Genomic DNA, 22804 nt, shown 5'->3' with positions numbered 1-22804 from the left:
TCCACCTGTGTAGTTAATCCTCATTCAATACATCCTCTCATTCATTGTAACTGACTTTCACTGGAATTGCATCAGGCCCTGTGTGGAAACTGCTTGGAATCTTGTTCAAGGCCTTCAGTGTGTGTAGAATGCATGGACCAAATCAGCAGAGATGCTCACAACTTTCCAATGTCCATTTTATTTTCCATTCTATAAAATGTGTAAGTGTAGAAATGTATTACAGGCTATTGACAATACTGATTATTAATCACCTTTGCATTGCAAGTGGGTTAATAGCAAAGCCCTTTACATGTCAGTGATTGAATTTAATAACTTTCTTTAATTGGATGGAATTTTTGATGCAAAATAAACACTTGTACAAATTGTCAGTATTATAGCTACTTTCTAAATTCCTGAATTATAAAAGCTGAGAGAGTGTTTTCTTTTCCACTTAGTTATAAACCTCCTCCAATAAGCAGTGTGTTTTCATCAGCCACAAAGCTCTTGGGTGTATTGCAAAGGTTGTGTCCACTTAAATTGACATCTGCACGCAAGGAAATTTTCTGTAACAGAAACGAGTGAGAAAGGAAAGAAAATATAACTTAGCAGAGCTCCACTATTTACTCTTTCCCCAGCATAGCTTCTACAGCCAAATCCAAGCAACTCGAAATGCATATCACTCCAAAAATTACTTGCCTGCTACGAAAGCAAAATATTAGTAACTCAAATAGCCCTGAGAGACCCATGAGGAGATAATATGGCATTATCCAAACATCTCCCATGACCGTTCATTGTGTGAAAGCCTTCATACCTCAGGAAGGAGATAATCAGCTGATCTACAGGTGACTGCAGGTGCAGATAGAGGTGGCTAAGATAAGGTGCCAAAACAGTTTTCATTCTAATCCCTTGATTTCAATTACCAAGAATTTTCTGAAACATTCCCCTCTTGTGCTATTTCCCATATTATTCCCGGCAGCACTTGTAGGAAATGAAAGTAGTTAAAGCTACTTCTGATTAGTCAGCAGGTACATGTTAGGGGCACAGCACAAAAAAAATCTATTGAGTAAGACGGGACCTTGTTTACCTTGCTGCTGTTTCAGGATACAACCCAAAACAACAAAAAGAAGGTATATTGCTGTAATGAGGCTGGCAGGGCTGAGTTTACCAGCTCTGATTTTTTTTTTTATGAAGGATGTTAAGTTTAACAAATCTAAGGCTATAAAGCATTTAACACAAACTTTGCTTTACCTGAAAATCACGAATATAGGTGAGGAAAAAGCTGAGGAAGGAGAAAGCCAGAGACCATTCTGATATTGTGCTGATGATGTGAACTATGTAGCCCTGTATTGGAGAAAATACATCTATGTAATGAGGCTGCTTTTTCAGTCTCCAGTGGTGGAAGGTTTGTATTTCTGCAATTCAGAAGATGCTCTCCTAGATCAGTCAGGATTTTTCCATGATTTTTTTTATCTAATTTTCCTTTCATAAGAGAATGAAATAAGCTGAATTTACCTGGTGTCTAGGAGTGAAAGGGTGAAGTATTCCTTCCCTAAAAGGGTGCAGAGGTATGTGCAGATGGCTGATGATTCCTAACTCCCTTTTTTTGGCACTCTAGAAGTAGTGTGTACAATGTACACATGTATGTTTGGGGCTAGGCTGTAGCTTCACTACATAATGGCCTCTAAGGATCAATTAACAAAGTATAGCTACATCATATATGTACCACTAACTTGCCCACTTTCCTCTCTCTGTCTCCTGATCTCTTCCTCTGGTCCTCTCTCCTCTTTCTCCATTCTTCCTCTTGCTCTCTCATACCCATTTCAGTTACCCACCAAACAGCAATGACCACCCAGGCTTCATCTTCAGTGCAAAATGTTCCCCTGTTAAAACATGACTGTGAAGAGTCTTGGTGGCTGACGATTCTGATCATAACTGTGTGGTGAGCAAAGACAAGGCAGGTCATGCTCAGCATTGTGGCAGTTGCCATGATTAAACTTGTAGTTTAGAGAACCTGTACCTAATAACTTCTTGAAATAAAGTTCTGTTCACTGCAATGATCCCCACAACTCCCTTCGTTCATTAACACTTCTAGAGGTTTGTAGTCTAATTTAGGGCCTGATTCTGCACTCTTTACTTGCACTGAGAAGTAACAGGGCAAGCAGTCTCATTTTTGCTCAAAAAATAAAAGTTAATTTGTCCCATGTATTGAAAATGTTTTATGTAATTCCCAATTGTTCGTGTTTGCTTATATTTGCAAGGGAAAGTCATCTAAAGCACGTGAGAGATAGACACTTTCATTTAATGGAAAAGTGTAAATGCAACATGAAGTAAGAGAAATTGAGCACAGAAAAGGAAAGAGGAAATTTGGAAATGGTTTGTTAAATGTTCAATCTTTTCTTTGTCCCCTTACACCTACCTATAAATTAACATGGTCTCTGATTAAAACTTGAGTTTGTGAGAAACACAAAGTTGCAACAACTCTTGTCCTTCCTGCCCATCCCCCATGGGTAAGCAACTTGCGTCCCCCTCCCCGCCCCATTGAGATCCAGGCAATCCAGCATCCTGAGCATTCCCAGCAGTTAGAAAAAGTCTGCATTCGCCTTCATACATGGAACACTTTCTCCAATGCTAAATGCACACAAATTCCTTCATGGATTTGTTCCCGCCCCCTTCTCAAAACCAGACTTACTTTTTCCTGTGGGTCCCAGTGCAGTTTCTGTACTAGATCAGTTCCATACAGGCCACTGTACAAAAGGACTGAAGAAATAAACACTAAAAAAACAAGGTAAGGAAGATGCAGGATGCTCAATGACCAACTTGGTAAGAACGCTGAAATTAAGCTTTGGACTAAGTTTCATACTGAGGCCAGGTTTCTGCATAAACAGGATAGGAGTCTGGGCTCTGAAATGCCAAGATAAAGAAGCATTTGCCATAATGAACAGTAACCTTGAGGTGAAATAGATAGTTACACTCTATGCAACAAAAGTGTAACTTCTTACCCAATAAAAGATTTAGTCAATTAATCTTTTCAGTCCTTAAAAACAAAAAAAATTAAAGGAATCTGAATAGTGAATCAATGGAAGTCGTGGTGGTAGTGAATCAAACGACTGATGTTTGGATGACTGCATGGTACAAGTGGGAAGGGATAGATTCTAACACCAGAAGGGACCATTGTGATCAAGTCTGACCTCCTGTATAACAGGGACTACAGGACTTTTTTGAACTAATTCCTGTTTGAACTAGAGCAGATCTTTGAGGAAAAACCTGTCTCGATTTCAAAACTTCCAGTGATGGAGAATCCACCACAATCCATAGTAAGCTGGTCTAATGGCTAACTGCCCTTGCTGTTAAACTGTTCCTTACTTCTAGTCTGAATATGTCTAGCTTCATCTTCCAGCCATTGGATCTTGTTGTCTCTGTCTCCTAGATTGAAGTGTTTTTTCTTCCCCATGCAGATATTTAAACTATAAAGTCACCCTTTGTTAGGCTCAAGGAGATCAAGCTGTCTAGCTTATCATTAAAAGCATGTTTTACAATCCTTTCATCATTTTCATGGCTCTTTTCTGAACCCTCTGCAATTAAGCAACATCTTTTTTGAACCGCGGACACCAAAACTAGACACAATATTCCAGTAGTGGGTAAACAGTGCCACTTACAGAGGTAACAAAACCTCACTATTCAATATTCTCATTCATATAGCCAAAGATCTCATGAGCCTTTTTGGGTACAACACTGCCCTGAGAGCTCATGTTCAGCTGATTGCCCACATGTCTTTGAGTTACTGCTTCCCATCCCAGATGCCCCTATCCTGTATGGCCCACCTTCTGTGTCCCTAATGTATGACTTTCCAGTTTTAATAGCGCACACTATCGGCTTGCAACCAGTTTACAAAACAATCCGGACGGCTCTATATCAGTAACCTATCCTCTTCATTATTTACCATTTCTCCCAATCTTTATCTGCAAACCATCAGTCATTTTGTTTACTTCCAAGTCATTAACTAAAAATATTAAATAGTATAGGGATCAGAACTAATCCCTGCAGAATGCCAATTGAAACACACCTGCTCAGTGATGATTCCCCATTTATAATTACATGTTGAGACCTATCTGTTAGCCAGTTTTTAATCCATTTAATGTGTGCTGTGTTGATTTTGTACTCTTGTAGATTCTTTATCAAAATGCATGCACTACCTTGTCAAGTCAAGGTACATTATGTCAACTTGTATCCAAGAGTTTTAAAGGTGCTGTAATCTGGTGTGGTTCATTTTTAAAATGTCTCTTTAGTAGCTGGTTTCTATCATCCTAACTTGTTGGAATGGAAAGTATTTTATCACCATATGACCTATAAATATATCTGGCTCTTTCCCGAATAGAAATATTTATTGAACATTTCTGCCTTTTCTGTTTGTTGCTGACAGCTCTACCATGTCCAGCTAGTAATGGACAAATACCATTGTTAGGAACAAAAGGAATCCTATACTTAAGGATAAGTAGTTTAACTCTGCTGGCCATAGTATTAATCTAATTAGAAGCTATGAATCGTAGAAAATTGGTAAAGAAAGCAAAAGGAGTGATCTATCAATTTCCTTTCTTCCATTTGTGGGTGGGCAGTCTTTATTTTAAATAGTGTCTTCCATTTTCCACCTATGTCAAGTTTTTTTATCCAGTGTGGACTTTTCTCTAGTGTAGTTCTTTAGGTATCTAGTAAAATGTTCTTAAATAATTCCCAATTATCACTTTGTTTTTTGGTTTCAAATTCTTTCAACTGGTTTGGCTCATACTTATTTTCAGCTTTGTGAAGCTGATCCTTTTAAAGCACCAAGTTTATATATAATATTGGTTTGGACTCTATTCTGTTTGCACATAATAAATATGTTCAAGTCATGATCACTTGTAACTAAGCTACCACTAATTTTTAGCCCTCTGATCTTGTGCCTCAAACTTGAGCCTCATGTTGGCTGCACCACTCTGATTTAGAAAATTGTCATCTATAACTTTTAGAAATTCTGAGGCTATTTTAGTACTAGTGGCATGAGACCTCCCATATGTCATTCAGATTGAGATTTCTCATAATGCAGCTTTTTCTCTACATGTATAGGTGTGAACCTTTCTACCAGATTTTGTAATGCCAACTAGGTCGAACTATATGATGATAAATGAGCAACTAAATTCCTTTTGTTCATTACCCAGGCTTCTAGCATCTAAAGAATTTCTTCTGTTCATGTCCTTTGGTGTCTGGATTAATTTTGTTCTCCACATTTCCATTTTGTGCTAAGAGGTGCTTATTTGTTTCTTCTTCTTACCCTCCTCTGTCGTTTATTAGTTTAACAACCTCCTGACAAGTCTAGCCAGCCTGCCCCAGGAAGATTAGTTCCCCTTCTGCTAAAATGGAGGCCATCTGAACTGTATAGACCCTTTACTCCGTAGAAGGTAGACCAATGTTCCACAAAACTAAATCCTTCTACCTTACACCACTTAGCTAGCTAGTGAATCACTTCTGGAATCTTCTGCCTTCTTCCACTCCTGGGACAGGAAAGCTCTTTGATAAGATCACATGGATATTCTTCAGAACCCCTTCCACCATCACTGAAGTCATCTATAATCTGAGGTATCCTGTGAAGCAATGTCATTAGCACTGATGTACACCATCACCAACTGGATCCTTGTTTGCTGACTCTTAGTCAGGTCTCATCTTGGCTCTAGGAATATAGCCCATCATCCTGTTGTCTATCTGTACCTTGCATAATGTTCTTTCCATTTTTCTTGGACAGAATCCTGGCTGGGATTCTTCCTCGGATGGTGGAAGGAAGTGCATTATATTTTTGTAATCCTTTGGCCCAAGATGTTCCTGACATTTTCAGCACTACCTAATACTTGGCACTCCTATAGTGACTCAAACATTCCAAGGGTTTGAACATTAACTATCACAACACCTTTGTTTAACATCTAAAAGGGTTAATATGCCAGCCCAAAGAGTGGGCATAAATCCCTTTATGGGCAGGTGGAGAGGCAGTGCTGTCAGCCCTAGTTATGGAATCACTTAGCTAAGTGCACCTAATTAAATGTTTCCTGAGAATCATGGGGGAAAAACAATCTAACAAACTCTAAACAGAATTCCAAGATGTGAATCCCACAGTAAATGAAGGCAGGGTATATACTTTGCATATTAAGGAACCCCGAGGAACCTAGTTAATTAAGAAATTTCCCTTCTCCAATGCCAGCCTAAACCAGGCTCTCAGCTCCTGAACAACCATAAAGTGGGTTGTGAGCAAACTGTTTGCCCTAATCCAGCACTTATCTATCACAGGAAGTGGCTGACCCATCAAGCCTAAAACTTTCATTTATTTTTGTTCATACAAAAAAAAAAAATCAGGTAATACATTCCAACAGTCAGCCATCTCTTCAAGTCTTAAATTAAGACTGAATGCCTGTCTGGAAGATATGGTTTAGCGAACACTAGTTTCTTATAAATTTATCTAAAGCATAGCAGGCTTAATATAGGGGTAACTAGGTGAAATTTAGTGGCTTGAAATATACAGGAAGTCAGACTAGATGATGAGCCCTTCTGCCTTTTTCCATGTTTTGTAGAATTTAAATACCCCAACTGCTCCACAGCCCAGTCCTAGTGCCTCCCAAATCTGAGAGCAGGTTTTGGATGTCACAAAGAATACCTGCCAGCAGTCCCCTTCCTTCTCAGGTATACTGGGGAGGAGGCACCAGCTCAAATGGCCTTCATCAATAACACTATGGTCACTGGCAGTATGGCCAAGGGCAGTCTCTTAAGTAGGCAGGTTCCAAGCTATTTAAAGCTCTACAGTTCAGTGCCAATACTTTAAATGTCACCTAGAAACCAACAGATAGGTAGACAATCCAGACAATGGAGCTCTGGTGTGATGTATTCAGCAAAAACACCACTTAACTAGCAGGCATCTGCATTCTGTATTAGTTCACATTTTGAAACTGATTTAAGATGTATCCTAATCTACAGCACACTGCAATACTCTAATTGCAAGATGACAAAAGCATGATTTAACGCAGGGTTTGCTTGTTTTTATTTAACTACTGATGCTCTCCCACTAAAGACTAGTCTCTTTTATGCACTTCCCATTCTCAGGCCTTGGATTTTTGATACACATTTATTTGCCATCTTCAGCTCTCTTAGAATGAAGGATCTGCTTTGCAATCTCAGCGCATGGTGAACCATCCCTTCTGCCTGCCTCTTAATGTGACAGATTAGCCAGTTTAACTCAGTGATTCTTTTCTTTCTGATGTTAGACAAAACCCACGAGAGAATATAAATAAATAGCACAATATAGACTATACAGCTAGAGACATGTACATATTCTATGGTTAGATATTATTTAACACTAATGGGGAAGAGGCCCTACACATTTCTTTGCACGTATTTTTTCCACAAACTTGTTCTATTTTATGGCTTATCTTGTACTACTAGTGTTCGTATTTCACAACAAAGGATACTGCTTGCTATGCTTGATCCACACCAGAGTAACACGGTCACTCGGATCCAAAATATTTTTGGCTGCATCGTGTAGGAAAGGATAGTCTGAACCAGTATGTAAATAGCCCCTATTCCAAATGTTATACAAGCTCCAATTACGTGCATATAAAACAGAGTATATTTCTAGGGGGAAAGACAGATATGAATAAATATAACAAGTACATAAAATATGCAGAACACAATTTAGCTTATTGCAGTGCTGATAGCTCCACTTTGTCAAAGCTCATACAATTTATTTTTCTGTAAAAGCTTTGCCTGCAGCTGCCACCACCTCAGACTGTGATCTTCTCATCTCTCGAGTTAAGCCATGCTAGGCCAGAGTCAGTACATGGCTGGGAGACCTTTAAAGGAAGTCCACGTATGGTTAGCAGTAATTCAGCAGCTGACAAACTGTTGGTACACATTGTCATGGAGCAATTGGCCACTGGAGGTCCAATCTTTCAGATGAAACATAAAATTAAGGTCTTGGCCACTTGAGCTTATTAAAGCTCCTGTGACACTTTAACTCAAGAGCAGAGGTTTTAGTAAACTGGCTAGAACTGCAAGACTTTTAGTGCAATAATTAGGGCTGTGTTAACACTGAACAGGCTTGACCCTAACAGTATAAATGTTTTAAAAACTTTTTATTTGCCGCCCGCCCCCCCCCCCGGGTACTCATCACCCAGGTATGAAATACAGCCTTAATGAGACTAGTCAGTAAATAACTGAACAGGAGTAACAAAAAGGATGTAGAGGAATTATTCAGGATGGCTTGAAGCAAGTAAAACAAGAACAGGTCCATCTGATAATGGAATAATATCCTGTTAATAGTACCAGTAACTTGCACATATACAGAGCCTTCCATTTGAAGATCAAAATCTTTTATGAAAAAACTGACCCTTGCATGATCTTTGATGTGGGTAAGTATTCATATTTCCATTTTACATTCAAGAAAGCCAAGGCGCAGAGTTCAAGGCCAACATTTTCAAAAGGTCACTGAAATTTGGGTTCCCATCTTGAGACACTTTGGGCCTGACTTTGAGAGTTGTACAGCACTTTCAGCTCCATTTCATGTCACTGAGAACTGCAGGTGCTCCTCAATTTTGTAAATGATGCACAAAGTGCATCAAGCTAGACATGGAAATGTTGATTGACCTGCAGTCTGACCACTCTTGCAAACTTGGCTGCATGCTACTTGTCCAAGGGAGTCTGCAGTTTGACAAGAAATCAGTGTCCTATCACAAGATGTATTCAAAGAAAAATGGGATGCAACACTGAAGCTGGATAAAAGAACCCTTATAATTACACAGATGAGGGCAAGGATCAGGGACTAGATGGCCTATTAAGCTCTTCTATCCTACAATCTGTAAGTTTATTAACACAACTGGATCACACAATGCAGGCTAAAACTTAGTGGTTCTACTCGGAAAAGTGACTCTGTAACAATGGAATCGTGGGGTTCTGTGTTTGTCTCTCAATTACTTTAGATCAAATTGGCTCAGTTTTAGTCCTTTCTGACTGCCAGTTCTGCAAACTCGAACAAGCTGGAGTCTCTTGTGCATCACCCCCCCCAGTAATAAAGGTCAAAGCAGGCCCTCAGTGACACCACTGAATACAACCGCATAGCACAGATATAAATGACTGGAATTTAGTCAACTATTATGTAGAAAAAATGTCACCTTACTCCCTCTCTTAGGTATGTTCATTCCCTCGTTCTAACGGGGGCTAAAAACAGTAAAAGCTTGGCATTAAAACCAGCAGTTGTCCCTTTGGATAACACAAGGGCACTCCTACTTGATTTAAAAGTAGAATCACACTTTAAGTAGAATGCATGCTTCAAAATTTGACAAGTAACAAATTGTACAGGATGGAATACACTCTACAGTTATCAAAGAAACCCAGGATATGCCATAGAAAATCAGACTATTGGTGCACTCAGACAAGTTTTTTTGTCTTTTTTGGTCAGTGACCAGTTTCTGATGCTCAGAAGGAAGGTAAGAAAAAATGCACCTTTCCAACTGTGCATGGTAGATTGTCCTTTCTCCCCTGCCCATCCGCAACCCTGCAGATCATCTTATGCCCTAAAGCATGGGACTAGCTTCCTCATTTTAGCTACATAACTATAGATGAGATTAATGGTAACGAAATCAACCAGTCCCTTACATAGCCAGATTTTGTATTTAAACAAGTGCCAATAAATTTCAAAGGCTGACTATGCATCTGTACTGTAGAAATCAACTTAAATTCTGTGCTGCTATACTGCCATCCAGTGGTTGAAGTACAACTATTTTTCTATATTGCCAATGCAGAGATCAAAGCTCAGCAGAAGCAGAGAAATTTTTCTTTGGGCTTGTCTGCATGGGAAAACTGACCTGAAGTATTCAGTTCCTCTGCTATCGCTATGCTGGTCAAGTTAGCTCTTGGGCCTGACACATGCAGATTAGCATGCACACATGCACTCAGATTAGCCCTTGGGCCTCACATGTACCCATCTGGGCAGAGTTCTACAGGGCAGCATCCATCGATACCCTCAACAGCTTCTGGATTGAGAATTTTCTGGGGTTGTCTGCTTGGTGTCCCCTCTTTGGAACTCTTTTTTGCCCAAACTTTTAACTCACTCCTCTTGCTCTTGAATTATCCTCCTGTAATTAGCAGATCCCAACTTTTTTTTTTTGGCTCCTTCCTTTTTCTGTGGGAACCTCCTTGCCAGCACTGATGGTCAAATATGCTAATAAGCATAGCTGCCAAGTTTGCATAGTATTTAATTTGCATATAGCCATAAATTTAGGCTTAGTCAAACACATCATCCCTCAATCCTTGGGTGGGTTAGGACATTGGCATCTCTAGCCAGGGTAGGTGAGTGGCCACAGGGAGGAAGGAGTAGCTAGATGGGTGGCTACTGGGGTTCTGGGAAGAGAGGAAGTGCTCCTGAGGGGTGTTAGGACAGTGGGTGCTGGGGCTTCTAATGAGCAAGGGCTATGTGCTGTATAGCACCTGGTACTGCTGGATTTGGGGGAAAGGAGGACACTGGAGGTTGAGGCCAGTATCAAGCCCCTCATTTTGTGTTTCTGCTCCCATCACCTTCTCTAGCCCCCTGCTGGATTAGGGCCAGAAATGAGAAGCTGGGAGGTGAAGGAAGCACCTGGATTCTTGCTCAGCAGGACACCCCAGCAGCCAAAAGGCATAACTGCACCCAATGCCAGCAGCCTTTGGCCAGATCAGCTTGATGCAGATGAGACTCCAACTGAGATGCAGAAATGCATGACTGTCGCCATAAGATGGGTGACCCTGGAAGTACATGGCATATCTTGCTTCTGGTGTGAATATTTAAAAGGTTATCAGTTTGAGAGAGGGAAAACTCTGAAAAAGAAGATCATGTTGAAGAGAAAAATAGACAACAGAGACGGGGAAGAAGGATAGGCTATTAGGGCTTGTAATTTTCAAAAATGTCTGATGGGTTTTAAAGAAAATGTACATAAAAGACTTGATTTTTTCAGAGGTGTTGAGCACCCACAGCTATAACTTAAGTCAATGGGGGTTCAGACTTCTGAAATGTGGTCCAAAATACTGGATTGCCATTCCACTGGAACATCCAGAAACCTGCAAATGAAACACAAACCTGGAAGTTTGCAATAATGCAAAGTCCAAAGCAGCTCATCACTCCTAGTGTAAAGCCAGCCTTATTTAATATGGCGATCTTGGGCTCTCCTGGGTTCAGGGCATAAACTTGTTTATAACGAATATACACGGTAGCAATACCTGTGAACAAACAACCCAAAGGCAGTGAGGCTTAAGTAAACAAGGAGACTATTTTTGTTAACTGTAAGGTGCTATGAGAGATAAAGGTCACTTTATTTAAAAGGCAAAAGCTACGTGAGTGTGACGTTAAGCAAAATGAAGAACTCCAGTCAGGAAATAAAGTGAAGTAACAAAAATGCAATTCCCTTCTGATTAACATGCGTTTCTGATCCTAGATTAGACTATTTTTTTTTTAGACACATGAGATTCCACTTCCTCCCCCCATGATATCACTACAGGGCACAGTTAAGGTTATTCAGGAGTCCTAAATGTGCATTTTCATTCCTTAACATGTCTTGATTTCTTGTAAGCTTAACCTTAACTATAAGTTTCCTGTACTAATAATGCTTGGTTTGGGAATAATTGCAACAACCCCATAATGGATTTCACCCTAAATAAGTGATATGTACACTCAGCCTCTCTCTTAATGTAGTGTTTGTTTGGGAATTATGGGTAATAATGAAATTCAGTAAATTAGAGCTATTGTTTAATAATTTGTATTCCAGAAGTGCTTACAATGTGCTAGAGGTCATTTTATCTACTTACCTAAGAAAGTGGAAATATTTAACATAATCCCAAATAAGCACCTTTCAGGAGCTATTGTCCCTGTGTCACTGTAAAAAAACAAAAAAACATATGAAATACAGTTCTCCATGTACTGTAAATTCCCGCAACACAAATGCATATTTATAAGATGGGGGAAGGAAAGGAGAAGGAGGGTCATGAGGCATTCAAAGCACGTCTCACCCATTTTGTTGCACAGTAAATTGCTTAAGTAGCATACTGGTTTCTAGGGCTGCAGTCACAAACATGACTGCCTTTTTGTCATGGGCACAATGTTTTTAGAACAGGAACAATAAGTACAGTCCAACATAGCGCTCCTTTTTATGTTTGTCAATTCTATATAAAAAGTTAAGGTAGTTACGGTTATAAAATGAAGCATTCTAAAGTCTGGAAAGGCCAAAGTTAAGGTTCCAACTGGTCAGACACATTACAATACAGATTTTAATTACCTGATTACTCATTTTCAAAGTACACTTGCATCATTTAGTGTGCAGGCTGGACTGTATACAGTGAATGAGGCAGCTGTCCATTTTTATCCTTTTCAACACATGGTCCCATACCTTATTCACTGCACACAACCAAATATTTGCCTCATTCACTATAAAAAGGCAGACTTGCAGAGTTAAATTTTCACACCTGTAAATGATGGCCAAGATATTCAAAAGTGACTAATGGGTTGAGAGCCTGACTTTTTGGGTGCCCAACTTGAAATACTTTAAAGAACCTGACTTTCAGAAGTGGGTGATCAGCATTTTTGGGACAGGAGGTCTCTTAAGTGTCTCAATTGGGCTCTCAAAACCTCTAGAAAAACTTGCCTGATATTTCTGTATCTCCATTACACCAGGGTGGAACTCTGAGTAAACCTATCAGGAGATCAAAAAGGCAGTAGTACTAATCATAACAAAGGCAAAGATTCTGCATCCAAGCCAAGAATTATAATTAATTAAAAGATATAGATGCTCAATGTTTGCTGAAACTGTGCTAGATTCTAAGAAAAATCATGTCTTGCTAATCTAGTTCTTTGAATGTGTCAATAAAACTGTGATAAAGGAGACCTAGTTTATGTAATTTAATTGATTTTCAAAAAGCTTTGGCAAAGTCCTGCACAAGAGGTTAGTATGGAAATGAAGCGGTCTTGGAGTGAGTCAAAGCCAGGGATCAGAAACTGGCTAAGACAGAAAACAGAGTAAAAATTAGTATTAAATTTTCATCATGGCAAAAGGTGAACTGTGCTGTGTGGAAGCTCCATTCTAGTATCAGTGTTTAATGATCTGGAAAAGAGGATGAGCAGTGAGGGGGCAGATGACACAAAATTGTTAGTAAAAAGTGGTGAAAACAGAGAGGCTAGAGCAACAACACAATAGCAGATAAAGTGCAGTGTTGACAAATGCACTTTCCTCTTGAGCATCTAGTATTGGCCCATGTTTAGGGACTATATACTGAATTAGATGGGCCACTTATCTGATCTGGTATGGCTATTATTATCTTCCTAGAATAATCTAGTTTAGTTTGCCAACCAAGCCAGTGTACGCTTTGTATTTTGCAGAAAGTTGTAGATTTTACTACAACTTGATCTTGAGAGGGGGATGACCTCTCTGCATTACTTTGTTACAAGTACATTGCAACTACCATCATGTGCAAGCAATTTAATTAACAAATCAGTCCTTGACTTACCATTCTAAACACATCTGTATAAAAATATATACATACAACTGAGTTAACAGAAAAAAGCCTGGAACACAAACCACCTAATGAGGGTTTTGAAGTTAAAAACCAAACAAAACCCCTCTGATTCAGGCTTTAACACTGAAATCCCTGGCCTAAGTGAGTAAAGCACATGCCACAGAGGGATAATACACTAAGGAGTATGAGAGATTAGATGTAAATATATATTCTGGAATTCATAGAAAGCTAATTCTCCCTAGGTTAAAAAGATAGACTCTTTTTTGTAATTTGCGCAAACATGATTGCCCTTATCAGAAGAGGTGTTATAATTAAAAATCCTCTCTCGCAGCTCAACACTAAACTGATCAATATTGTGAAGACTGTCAGTTCTTCTACCACATGGAGGAGACATTAGAGGGGGAAGATGATGGTAGCTCCAGCCATCTGAAGGAGGCAGGCAGCAGAGGCACAAGCAGACCCTCAATTCTTCCAGAGAGGAGACGTTAAATTCTGTGACTGCGCTTGGTTAGTAGAACTAAGATTTACTCAGGGTTGTCTGACACTACATCAGCAACTGATTTTGATTTTAACATATTTAATTAAAAGAGGAAAGCCCACATTTCAAATGAAAAAGCCATGATGCCATTGAACACGGGTTCCCAACCTCAAGGTTTCAACCCTGGGGAGGGAAGGAGGTTGTAATCACCCCGCGCTTCCCATCTGGGTGGGTCCAAGACTGGTAAAAGCAGAGAACTGGCATCATAGAACAACTCTGGGTTCAGACACTTATTCTGTGGCTTTGTGCCTCCAATTATCCAACACTTCTAGTGATCATAAAAACACGCTATGATATCTTAATGACATTAACACACACCATGAAAACTTTAAGATGTTAGTTGTTTTTTTTTTTTTTTTTTTTTTGGACAAACAGGTGTTTATTTTTAAAAAAATAAACATCTTAGTTTAATGTTAAATTATTAATCCTAAAATTATACATATTAAACTACAATTTTTAAGAAGTTAGGAGAAACATTTGCATAAAAAGGAAAGGTCAGTCCTGGCATGAATACTGTGGTATAGTTAATAGTGCAATAGTTCAAGTTTACTGACCTGATGTAGGGCACCAAAGGGTCAATGTGATGCAGAAGGACTGCGGTAATGTACGAAAATATGAAAGAAGCAGCTGACCAAACAACCAAAGCCGAAGGCAAGAAACAGAGGCCTTGCTGAAACCACCACATTGCAACACTTTCCCAAATGCAAAGGCTATGAAGAATCAAATGTGCAAAATATCTTTGGTTTTATCTCAGTGGTTTTCTCTTCTTGAAGACAGAGAATTGTGTTTAACATGCAGTCTTCACGCGCATCCTGTTATAAACTGCTATAAAAAAAAGACAGATTGGATTTAGTATCACTGTTCTTGTGAGCACAACATGAGGCTTAGAGGAAGTCCCTGCTTTTTACAACCCGAAGCTTCTTTAAAGTGAAGAGCAGAAATTTCTTTTGGAAACTTTCATACTGCAACTCACAGAAGAACTAGAGAAGAAACTCATGTCATTTTACTACCTTAACATCTGCCTGCTTCCAGAGCTGTGTCAAGAGGGCCATTCTGTTTTGATTCTTTCTCTTCAACTCTACTTGTGCATAAAACCTCATCAAGGTTAAGGGGGATCAGGGAGTATAATGAGTACAGAATATGCCTCAAGGACAGTTTTACGAACAAAGGAAATTAAAGCATCTACAACTGCCATTAACAACAAACTGAGCCTATTTAAAAAGTGAACTGAAAACATGGAAATATTAGTAACTCTTGCACTTATCTACTTCCTTCCATCTGAGGCTCTGAAGACACTTTACAACCTTAAACATAAGTCTGTAAATACATGCACTGATATCTTTGGACAAGAGCTGGCTTCTACCATCTAGGACCTCCAGAGACAACTGGCTAATCCAGTTGCAGGGGAAGTTCCATTTACTCACCCAGTTAGTTAAGTGCATCACACTGTGTTTATGCACCTATCCAGTTTCGAAAACCCCAGTTTGAGCGACATTACACTCAGAGAGCTAGACATACAGATGCAATGTGTAGCTGCGTCACCCCCACAAGAGTGCAAGGAAGGAATTGTAACTCCTCCCTTGCTGCTGCAGGAAATGGTGGGGGGGAGTAGTTTGCCACCGGCTCCAATCAGGAAGTTAATAATTTAGTTCTACTAAATCTCAGTTTTGCGCCTTAACCACAAGACCAATCTTACACTTGAGAAACAAAGTTCACAGAAACTTAATCTTAGTAGATATAAGGCTCCAAAGAGATGAAAGATTAGAGACAGTGAACAGAGCAAATGACAGGGCAAAGAAGATGAGGAAAAGTGAGCAATGCAGAGAGACTGAGTGGTGATCAGCGAGAGGTCGAAGGCAGAAGGCTCAGAAAAGAGCAGGGCAAGATGAGTAAGGCAGTGTGGGCCAGTTGGTCTAGAGCTGGACAGGAAATACACTGAAATTAACCAGAATAAGGAAGCAGTCTCTCTAGTATGCTCAATGTCACTTGGCTGGGAACACTGCCCTTACTGCTGCTCTTGCTCTAGTGTGTGCCTGTTTCCAACAAAGCCCGCCCTAATCCCAGCCTGCATCTGCTCCAACCTCAGCTGTCAACTCTGACAAAGAGATAATGGACTGAAGGGCAATGGAGTAGGAGGAAGACAGAGAACGGGATGACAGAAGAGTTCAAAGGGCAAGTACGAAGGCAGGAGACAGCAGGAATAGGAGAGGAAGGATATGAACAGTGAGTCTGGGGAGGGAGAGACGAGAACCTATGGTCCAGAGCTGACAACCTTCTTCACATCCCTAGAGGGCTGGAGACCTTATTCTGTCCAAATTGCACTTCTGATATGAACAGATCCAACCCCTATGATACAGGCCAGACATATGCCTTTATCTGACCCACTCTGCATACTGGTCTGAAACCCCAGAGTATCCCAGGTACCTCAGTGGCTGGGAATATAACTCAGACCGCTCAGCCTGGTGCCTAAATTATATTATTCTTACTACTCTTAATGTTTGTTTAAAAGGACAATATTGTCTCAATAAATGTTTGTCTGGGAAAAGATACTGACATGCCGCATACCTGAGAATGACATCAGCAGGAACTCTGTCTCAAGGGGAATCCAAAATAATCTTTCTGCTGAAATTTCCTCTTTAACGTCTCCATTTTCTTCATTTCTTTCTAACCCTTTTCGATACAAATGAAAAAAAAATCAGGAATGTGTTCCATAGTTTGGTGCTGCCACTTCTGTGCTGTCTCTGCCTTCCCTTTTACTTAAGTGGCAGGGCACTCTGTTTTGCTCTTTAGTGGTAGCACCAGATTCTTCTTTCCTTTTTTTTTAACCAGTGATCACCACACTTTCCTCTCCCCTTCTCACTGCAATTTTATCTGGCTTCATTTTTTCCTCTTCACAGGGGAGTCACAGGCTTTTCTTTCTCCCTTTGTGCTGAGCCACCAGGCTCGCCTAACCTACGAGAACAAAGGGCTTGCTCGCTTGCGCTCTCTCCATCCCATTTAATCAAGTTTGCTTCTCTATTTATTCAGGAAGTACTAAGCTCTCCCCCTTCCCTGTTTTTCCTAGGGACACTAAGATTGCAAAGAGGTTTTTTAGCTTAAAAAAAAAAATCATTCATGTTTTCTCTTGGTCTAACCGGCCCCTAAGACAGAGGGGCCGGACGGGGATTGCTGAGAAGTTGCAGACTCCTGTCAAAACTGTCTGACAGCAACAAGGCCGGTGTCCCCCCCTTTTAGCAAAGGACCCATCCAAATGAATTGGAATAGATATAGTTGGTCAGCCTGAAGAAAGCTCCACTATGCATAGATGATAGTGATCTATGGCACAAGATACCTGGATGCAGTTCTCTTCTTCCCATATTAGCCAAAATCATGAACGCTAAATTCCTGAGTTATACAAAGGTTGGGAAGGATTTGGTTTTTTTTATTGGCAAACGAATTCACTACACACACAAACCAATGAAAAGACATCTCTGCATTAATGAAAATGTACAGCTAGGCAAAGGTAAGAAAAATGTTGCTTGAGAACTTACTAGAGTTTGACTTAAAGATATTTATCTTGTATATTTTGACAATTTTGTATTTCAACGGTTACAAAGTTTAACTTTTTGAATCTTAATGTCAACTGTCATTAATAATTGTCTGCTGTTCCCCCCCATTACAGTACTTTCCTGCAACTGTGAAATTTAAAGTGATGATATAAACAAATTATTTAAAGCACTACAAATCTTAAAAAAATGCTTAAAAATAAACATTGATATTAGCCATCAAAATTATAAAAAAAATAAAAATCTATTCTGCCAAGCCTAGTTATACACTGTATTGAGGACCCCAAGGTAAAGTATAATTGAACAGGGAACCAACTTCACACGCTGGTTAATGTAAAAAGTTTGTGCTCTGACTACAAAGCCTGTTAGAATACTAATTTATCACGCAGACCGACTTCGCTTCAAATAGGTACAGAAACGTCCTGAGGAAACTTGTGCACACCCATCCTTGAAACTGGAAAGTGCTTCTGCCATCACTCTTTGCCAGTCAGAAGGATCCCCCATCATCCAGAGTTCTTTTTTATTTATTTTTTTATTTATTTGCTATATGAGACAATTCTGGGGAATACTGGACTTCATAAGGGAAATATAGGTACTTCTGTGCTAGCAATGTAGTAGATTAGAAATGCAGGAATGGTTGATACCTTGGAAGTGTTAGACTCCCACACAGAAAAGTGACAATATAACAGGAAAGTAAGACGTCCTGTGTTGTCTTCTCTTGAGTGTGGAAGGGGAGATGACAGAAACATAGAAGATAAAATGTTTTAGGCTTATGGACTTTTAAGGTCAGAAGGGACCATTAATTATCCACTCTGACCTCCAGCATAACACAAGCTATACAATTCCACCAGTAATTCAATGCTGCCAACTACTGTGATTTTTACTGAGGATTTTCTTAAAGTCCTTCCCCCAAAAGTCATGTGACTATACTAGAATTTCAGCTTTCATTTTTTTAAAAATTCAAGTAATTTTCTGCCTTTGTGAAGAAAAACTTGAAAACAAGAGCTTTAAAGGCTCAAATACCATAAGGCAAATAAAAAGAACCCACAATCAATAGAGGAAACTGGGAAATACAACCTAGATGGAGCTACTAAAAGGGGGTTCATAACTTGTTGGAAAACTGTTCCCAGAGAGTAGTTATTAGTGGTTCACAGTCAAACTGGAATGGCATATCAAGTGGGGTCCCACAGGGATCAGTTCTGGGTCCGGTTCTGTTCAATATCTTCAGCAATGATTTGGATAATGGCATAGAGAGTACATTTATAAAGTATGTGGATGATACCAAGCTGGGAGGAGTTGCAAGTGCTTTGGAGGATAAGGTTAAAATTCAAAATGATCTGGACAAACTGCAGAAATGCTCTGAAGTAAACAGGATGAAATTTAATAAGGACAAATGCAAACTACTCCACTTAGGAAGGAACAATAAGTTGCACACATACAAAATGGGAAATGACTGCCTAGGAAGTAGTACTAGGGAAAGGGATGTGGTGATCACAGTAGATCACAAGTTAAATATGTCAACAGTGTAACACTATTGCAAAAAAAGCAAACCACATTCCGGGATGTATTAGCAGGAGTGTTATAAGCAAGATACAAGAAGTAACTCTTCTGCTCTACTCTGTGCTGATTAGGCCTCAACTGGAGTATTGTGTCCAGTTCTGGGCACCACATTTCAGGAAAGATGTGGACAAATTGGAGACAGTCCAGAGAAGAACAACAAAAATGATTAAAGGTCTAGAAAACATGACCTATGATGAAGGACTGAAAAAATTTTGGTTTGTTTATTCTGGAGAACTAAAAAGGGGACATAACTTTTCAAGTATATAAAAAGTTGTTGCAAGGAGAAGGGAGAAAAATTGTTCTTTTTAATGGATAGGACAAGAAACAATGGTTTTAAATTGCAGCAAGGGTGGTTTAGGTTGGACATTAGGAAAAACTTTGTCAGGGTGGTTAAGCACTGGAATAAATCGCCTAGGGAGGTATTGAATCTCAGTCATTGGAGGTTTTTAAGAGCAGGTTAGACAAACACTGTTCAGGGATGGTCTAGAATAATACTGGGTGCAGAGGACTGAACTAGAAGACCTCTCGAGGTGCCTTCCAGTCCCATGATTCTATTATTTTTAAATGTATTTGGCTCAACAGTCACCATTCAACAAGTTTAGCTGTTGTATTTGCTTGTTTAGAAATATAGTGATAACTTTCAAAGCAGTAGCAAATAAGCATAAATGCTACACACAATTTCTTATGAGGAAATTAAAGAAACTCATAAGTAAAATTTGAGCTATAAGACAGTTCGAACATACCAAAAATACTTATACCTTTTATGCAGATGTGTAAGACAGAAATAAGACTACACAGCTCTGTTTGTCTGAGAAACAGTTTGAGATGGTTACAATATTGAACTCCTGTTCAGAAATGTAATGTGCTTTAATTTTAGTTACCAACATTAGGGAGCAGAAATTTTGTCATTAAAACGTTTACTATATACTGGACTATTATGGCAACTAATCTAGAAAAAGTATACAAGAAATGACCAACAATTCTGTAGATCTAGCCAAAGGTGTAGAAAAGAGTATACATATTGCAGTATTTGAGAAACATTGATGATGTAATTAACTGTATCTCAGTGCACACTCACAAGGATGCATTGCACATGCAACCTTAACTTTGGAATTTCTATACATAAGGTCAGTATAATATTAAAATGTAGTATAAGATCAAACTTTCTGAAAAATGGTAAGTATGTACATGAAAGCATACAGATGATAGTCCATATCTTTGTGCTTTTGTGTACATCCAGGGCTGGGATTCTGTGTACAAAATTCATTTACACTAACCACACCTTGTGCTTAGAAGAGCCTTCCACATTTTGTCCACCAAGTGTTCGTTCTCAACTTTTTCAAACTTCTCTTTAAAACTCGCTTCTAAAAATTCTTCTAATCCCCTCACAGCCAATCTCTTCATGCTCCCTCACTTAGCCAGATGTCCGTGTCCTGCCTTTTTAAAAAAAGTCTAAAGACTGTATTGTGCAATTGGATCTATGTGGGCAGGTGCCTCTGTATAGGCAAGAATTGCATAGCGAAAGCAGAGACAGGGAGTGTCTTTACAGATAAAGTAAAGTGCAGTGTAAATTTATTTAACAAATGATTAACAGTTTACTCTATGAAGATGTCCTATTGCTTTTTATGTAAATAAATACTTAACTCCCTTGCTACCTCATAATCCTCCTTTGCCAACTGGTCTAGATAGTCACAAATATAGCCTTTTTTCTGATGTATTTAAGTATTTTTAAATAGTTATCTCAATCTCCAGCTCTTTATTTCCATTTTCTTAAGGAGTTTTTTAGCCCTAATTCAACTTTATGTTGGAAAGAAATTAAAGCACATAATACCTATAATTACACTTAATTTCTTCCTCTTGCATTATTTATTATCAGAAGTAGGCAAGGGCAAGTAAAGATGCTTTTAAATGAAATCTGAAAAAAGACCAATCTGGAGAGAACTCCCAGAGTGGCAGGAGTAAAACTGTGGAGTGGAGGGGTCAGAGATGAGGTAGGAGGAATTAATAGGCTAGAGTGAGTCAATAAAGAGCTTAAAAAACTTGAAAGCTCCTTTGAGGATTGGTATGATGTGGTTTTGTTTCTCTGAATGTGTGAGGTGTGCAGGAACATTCTGCTCATGATTAAGTACAGAGATCTAGGAGTTTGTGAGGCTAAAGAACAGGCATTTTGCAATAATAAAGATGTGAGTATGTCAAGGCATGGATGAGATGGAGTCAAGATTGTGGCTCACACTGACTATATTGCAGAGATAGCAGTAAGCAGAAATCCCAACAGGAGGTGTGGAAGAAGTCTAGGAACACAGGAGTTAAATGAAAGATGTATGTCTCCCCTTCAGGAACAGACAGGAGATGAACAAGAATGAGCTGTAGGTGAGATAAGTATTTCCATCCTGGAGAGATTGTGTTGAAGCAAGCCAGAGGGCAGGTGCACACTCCTCCCTATCCATTCTATGTGCTTGACAAAGTAGTCATTAAATGTGTCAATAGGGTTCATTTGAACATTGTACTCAGTGTAAAAGTTAAAGGTAAAACTAAGGTGACTCAAAAGGCAGAGGCGGGTGGAAAGTGCAGAGAAACAAGAAAGCTGGGTAATACACACCACAAAGGCAGAGTAGTGGTGCACAGGAAGAACCCCCACCAGTTAGCCTGAGCTGAGCCAGGCTGAAGGGAAGATTTTGAAGACGTTGCAGTGATGGAGCTTTAGGAAGGAGATCCCCCAGAAAAAAGAATTGGTGCAGTAAGGGTGAGGCGAGATGGAAGGGACTGGATAACACCAGGCAGGGGACAATCAGTAGGGAAAGAGAAGAGGAGGGAGGAAGAGAGTCAGGAGGACAGGGCAGCAGGAGGGGAAGTGGCTCAGGACAATGGGAGGTGTGAGGGAAAGAGGCCGTAGAGCAGGTCGGGGCAGGTGGGGGAGCTGGAGGCAGGGCAGGGGTAGGTTGGCCCCCAGGCCCCCAAGAAGGTCAGGCCCCCAGCAGCCGAGGCACTGTACAGCCTTGGCTCCGATCTTGAACGGCTTACAACTGCAGTAAGACCAGAGCCCCGGAGTGAGGGGGAGGGTCAGGGGGGCAGAGCAGTGGCGGATGCATGACACGGGCGGGCTGTATGGGGGGCGAAGGGAGAGTTAGTGGCGTGGGGGTGGGGCAGACGCTAGGTCGGGGGGGCTGGCTGGGAGATGACCGGCACAGAGCAATGGGGCAGGCAGCGAAGAGGGCGGGGGGGTGATGGGTGCGGAGGGGGAGCTGGGCAGGGCAGTGGGGCATTCAGGGGTCAGGAGGGGAATCGGGAACGGGCAGTGGGGCGATGGGGCGAGAGGGACGGGGAGCGGGGGGCTCGCTGCCTTTCGGACGCCGGCGGAGCGCGCGCTTTCTCTCCCCGTCACGGCTGCCTTACCTCGGGCTCTCCTGCCCCAGCCCCATGGCCCCTCCGCGCCCGGCCGGCAGCGCGCACACACAGCAGGGAGTCCCGGCCCGGGGACAAGGGTGAGTGTGCGCTGGGGAATCCGGAACGCGCGCGCGCGCGCGCCACATGCGCAACTGCGCGCGCTCCCGAGCCGGGCTCCCACACCCTCCTCCCAGCGCGCGCGCGCGCGCCCGAGCCACCACCACCCCGCCCCCCCGCATCACCCACGTGGCTC

At 40.6% G+C, this 22804-nt stretch overlaps 2 protein-coding genes across 6 annotated transcripts in view; one reads left to right on the top strand and one right to left on the bottom strand.

Moving 5' to 3' along the window:
- The window catches only part of CEPT1 (choline/ethanolamine phosphotransferase 1), a 71481-nt gene that overhangs the window by 5611 nt on the left and 43066 nt on the right, over positions 1 to 22804 (top strand). The window contains exon 1 of one of the 2 annotated variants that reach the window (XM_067531820.1): positions 21890 to 21910. The exons of the other annotated variant lie outside the window; for it this stretch is intronic. The gene's annotated coding sequence lies outside the window, so the exon portion shown is untranslated. Of the gene's footprint in view, positions 1 to 21889; positions 21911 to 22804 lie in introns of those variants that run through there. 2 annotated transcript variants of the gene reach the window in all.
- On the bottom strand, positions 161 to 22727 carry DRAM2 (DNA damage regulated autophagy modulator 2). 4 transcript variants are annotated; one of them, XM_067531822.1, is made up of 9 exons: positions 22561 to 22727; positions 16628 to 16732; positions 14617 to 14884; positions 11824 to 11891; positions 11099 to 11238; positions 7461 to 7623; positions 2669 to 2751; positions 1228 to 1320; positions 161 to 542 (listed from the first exon to the last, which is right to left on the bottom strand). In XM_067531822.1, the coding sequence occupies exons 3-9, from the start codon at positions 14745 to 14747 to the stop codon at positions 435 to 437; spliced, it is 786 nt and encodes a 261-aa protein (XP_067387923.1). In that variant the 5' UTR covers positions 14748 to 14884; positions 16628 to 16732; positions 22561 to 22727; the 3' UTR covers positions 161 to 434. The 4 variants fall into 4 exon arrangements, with proteins under 4 accessions (XP_067387923.1, XP_067387922.1, XP_067387924.1 ...); XM_067531821.1 differs by having other exon boundaries at positions 14617 to 14887; positions 22561 to 22726; XM_067531823.1 differs by lacking the exon at positions 16628 to 16732 and having other exon boundaries at positions 14617 to 14887.

The sequence above is a fragment of the Emydura macquarii genome, unplaced genomic scaffold (genome assembly GCF_026122565.2).
Source record: "Emydura macquarii macquarii isolate MOO-44397 ecotype Brisbane River unplaced genomic scaffold, CSIRO-AGI_Emac_v2 contig_3220, whole genome shotgun sequence".
Classification (NCBI taxonomy): Eukaryota; Metazoa; Chordata; order Testudines; family Chelidae; genus Emydura; species Emydura macquarii.
The sequence above is the reverse complement of the archived record's forward strand: the minus strand, read 5'-3'. Positions and strand labels throughout refer to the sequence as shown.

Excerpts from the sequence above, each read along its gene's own strand:
- DRAM2 (XM_067531822.1), bottom strand. The coding sequence starts at position 14,747 with ATGTGGTGGTTTCAGCAAGGCCTCTGTTTCTTGCCTTCGGCTTTGGTT. Across the intron at positions 1,321-2,668 it reads ACTGGGACCCACAGGAAAAA|GGCTACATAGTTCACATCAT; the intron begins GTAAGTCTGGTT and ends TCTCCAATACAG. Across the intron at positions 543-1,227 it reads CCTATATTCGTGATTTTCAG|AAAATTTCCTTGCGTGCAGA; the intron begins GTAAAGCAAAGT and ends TTTCTGTTACAG.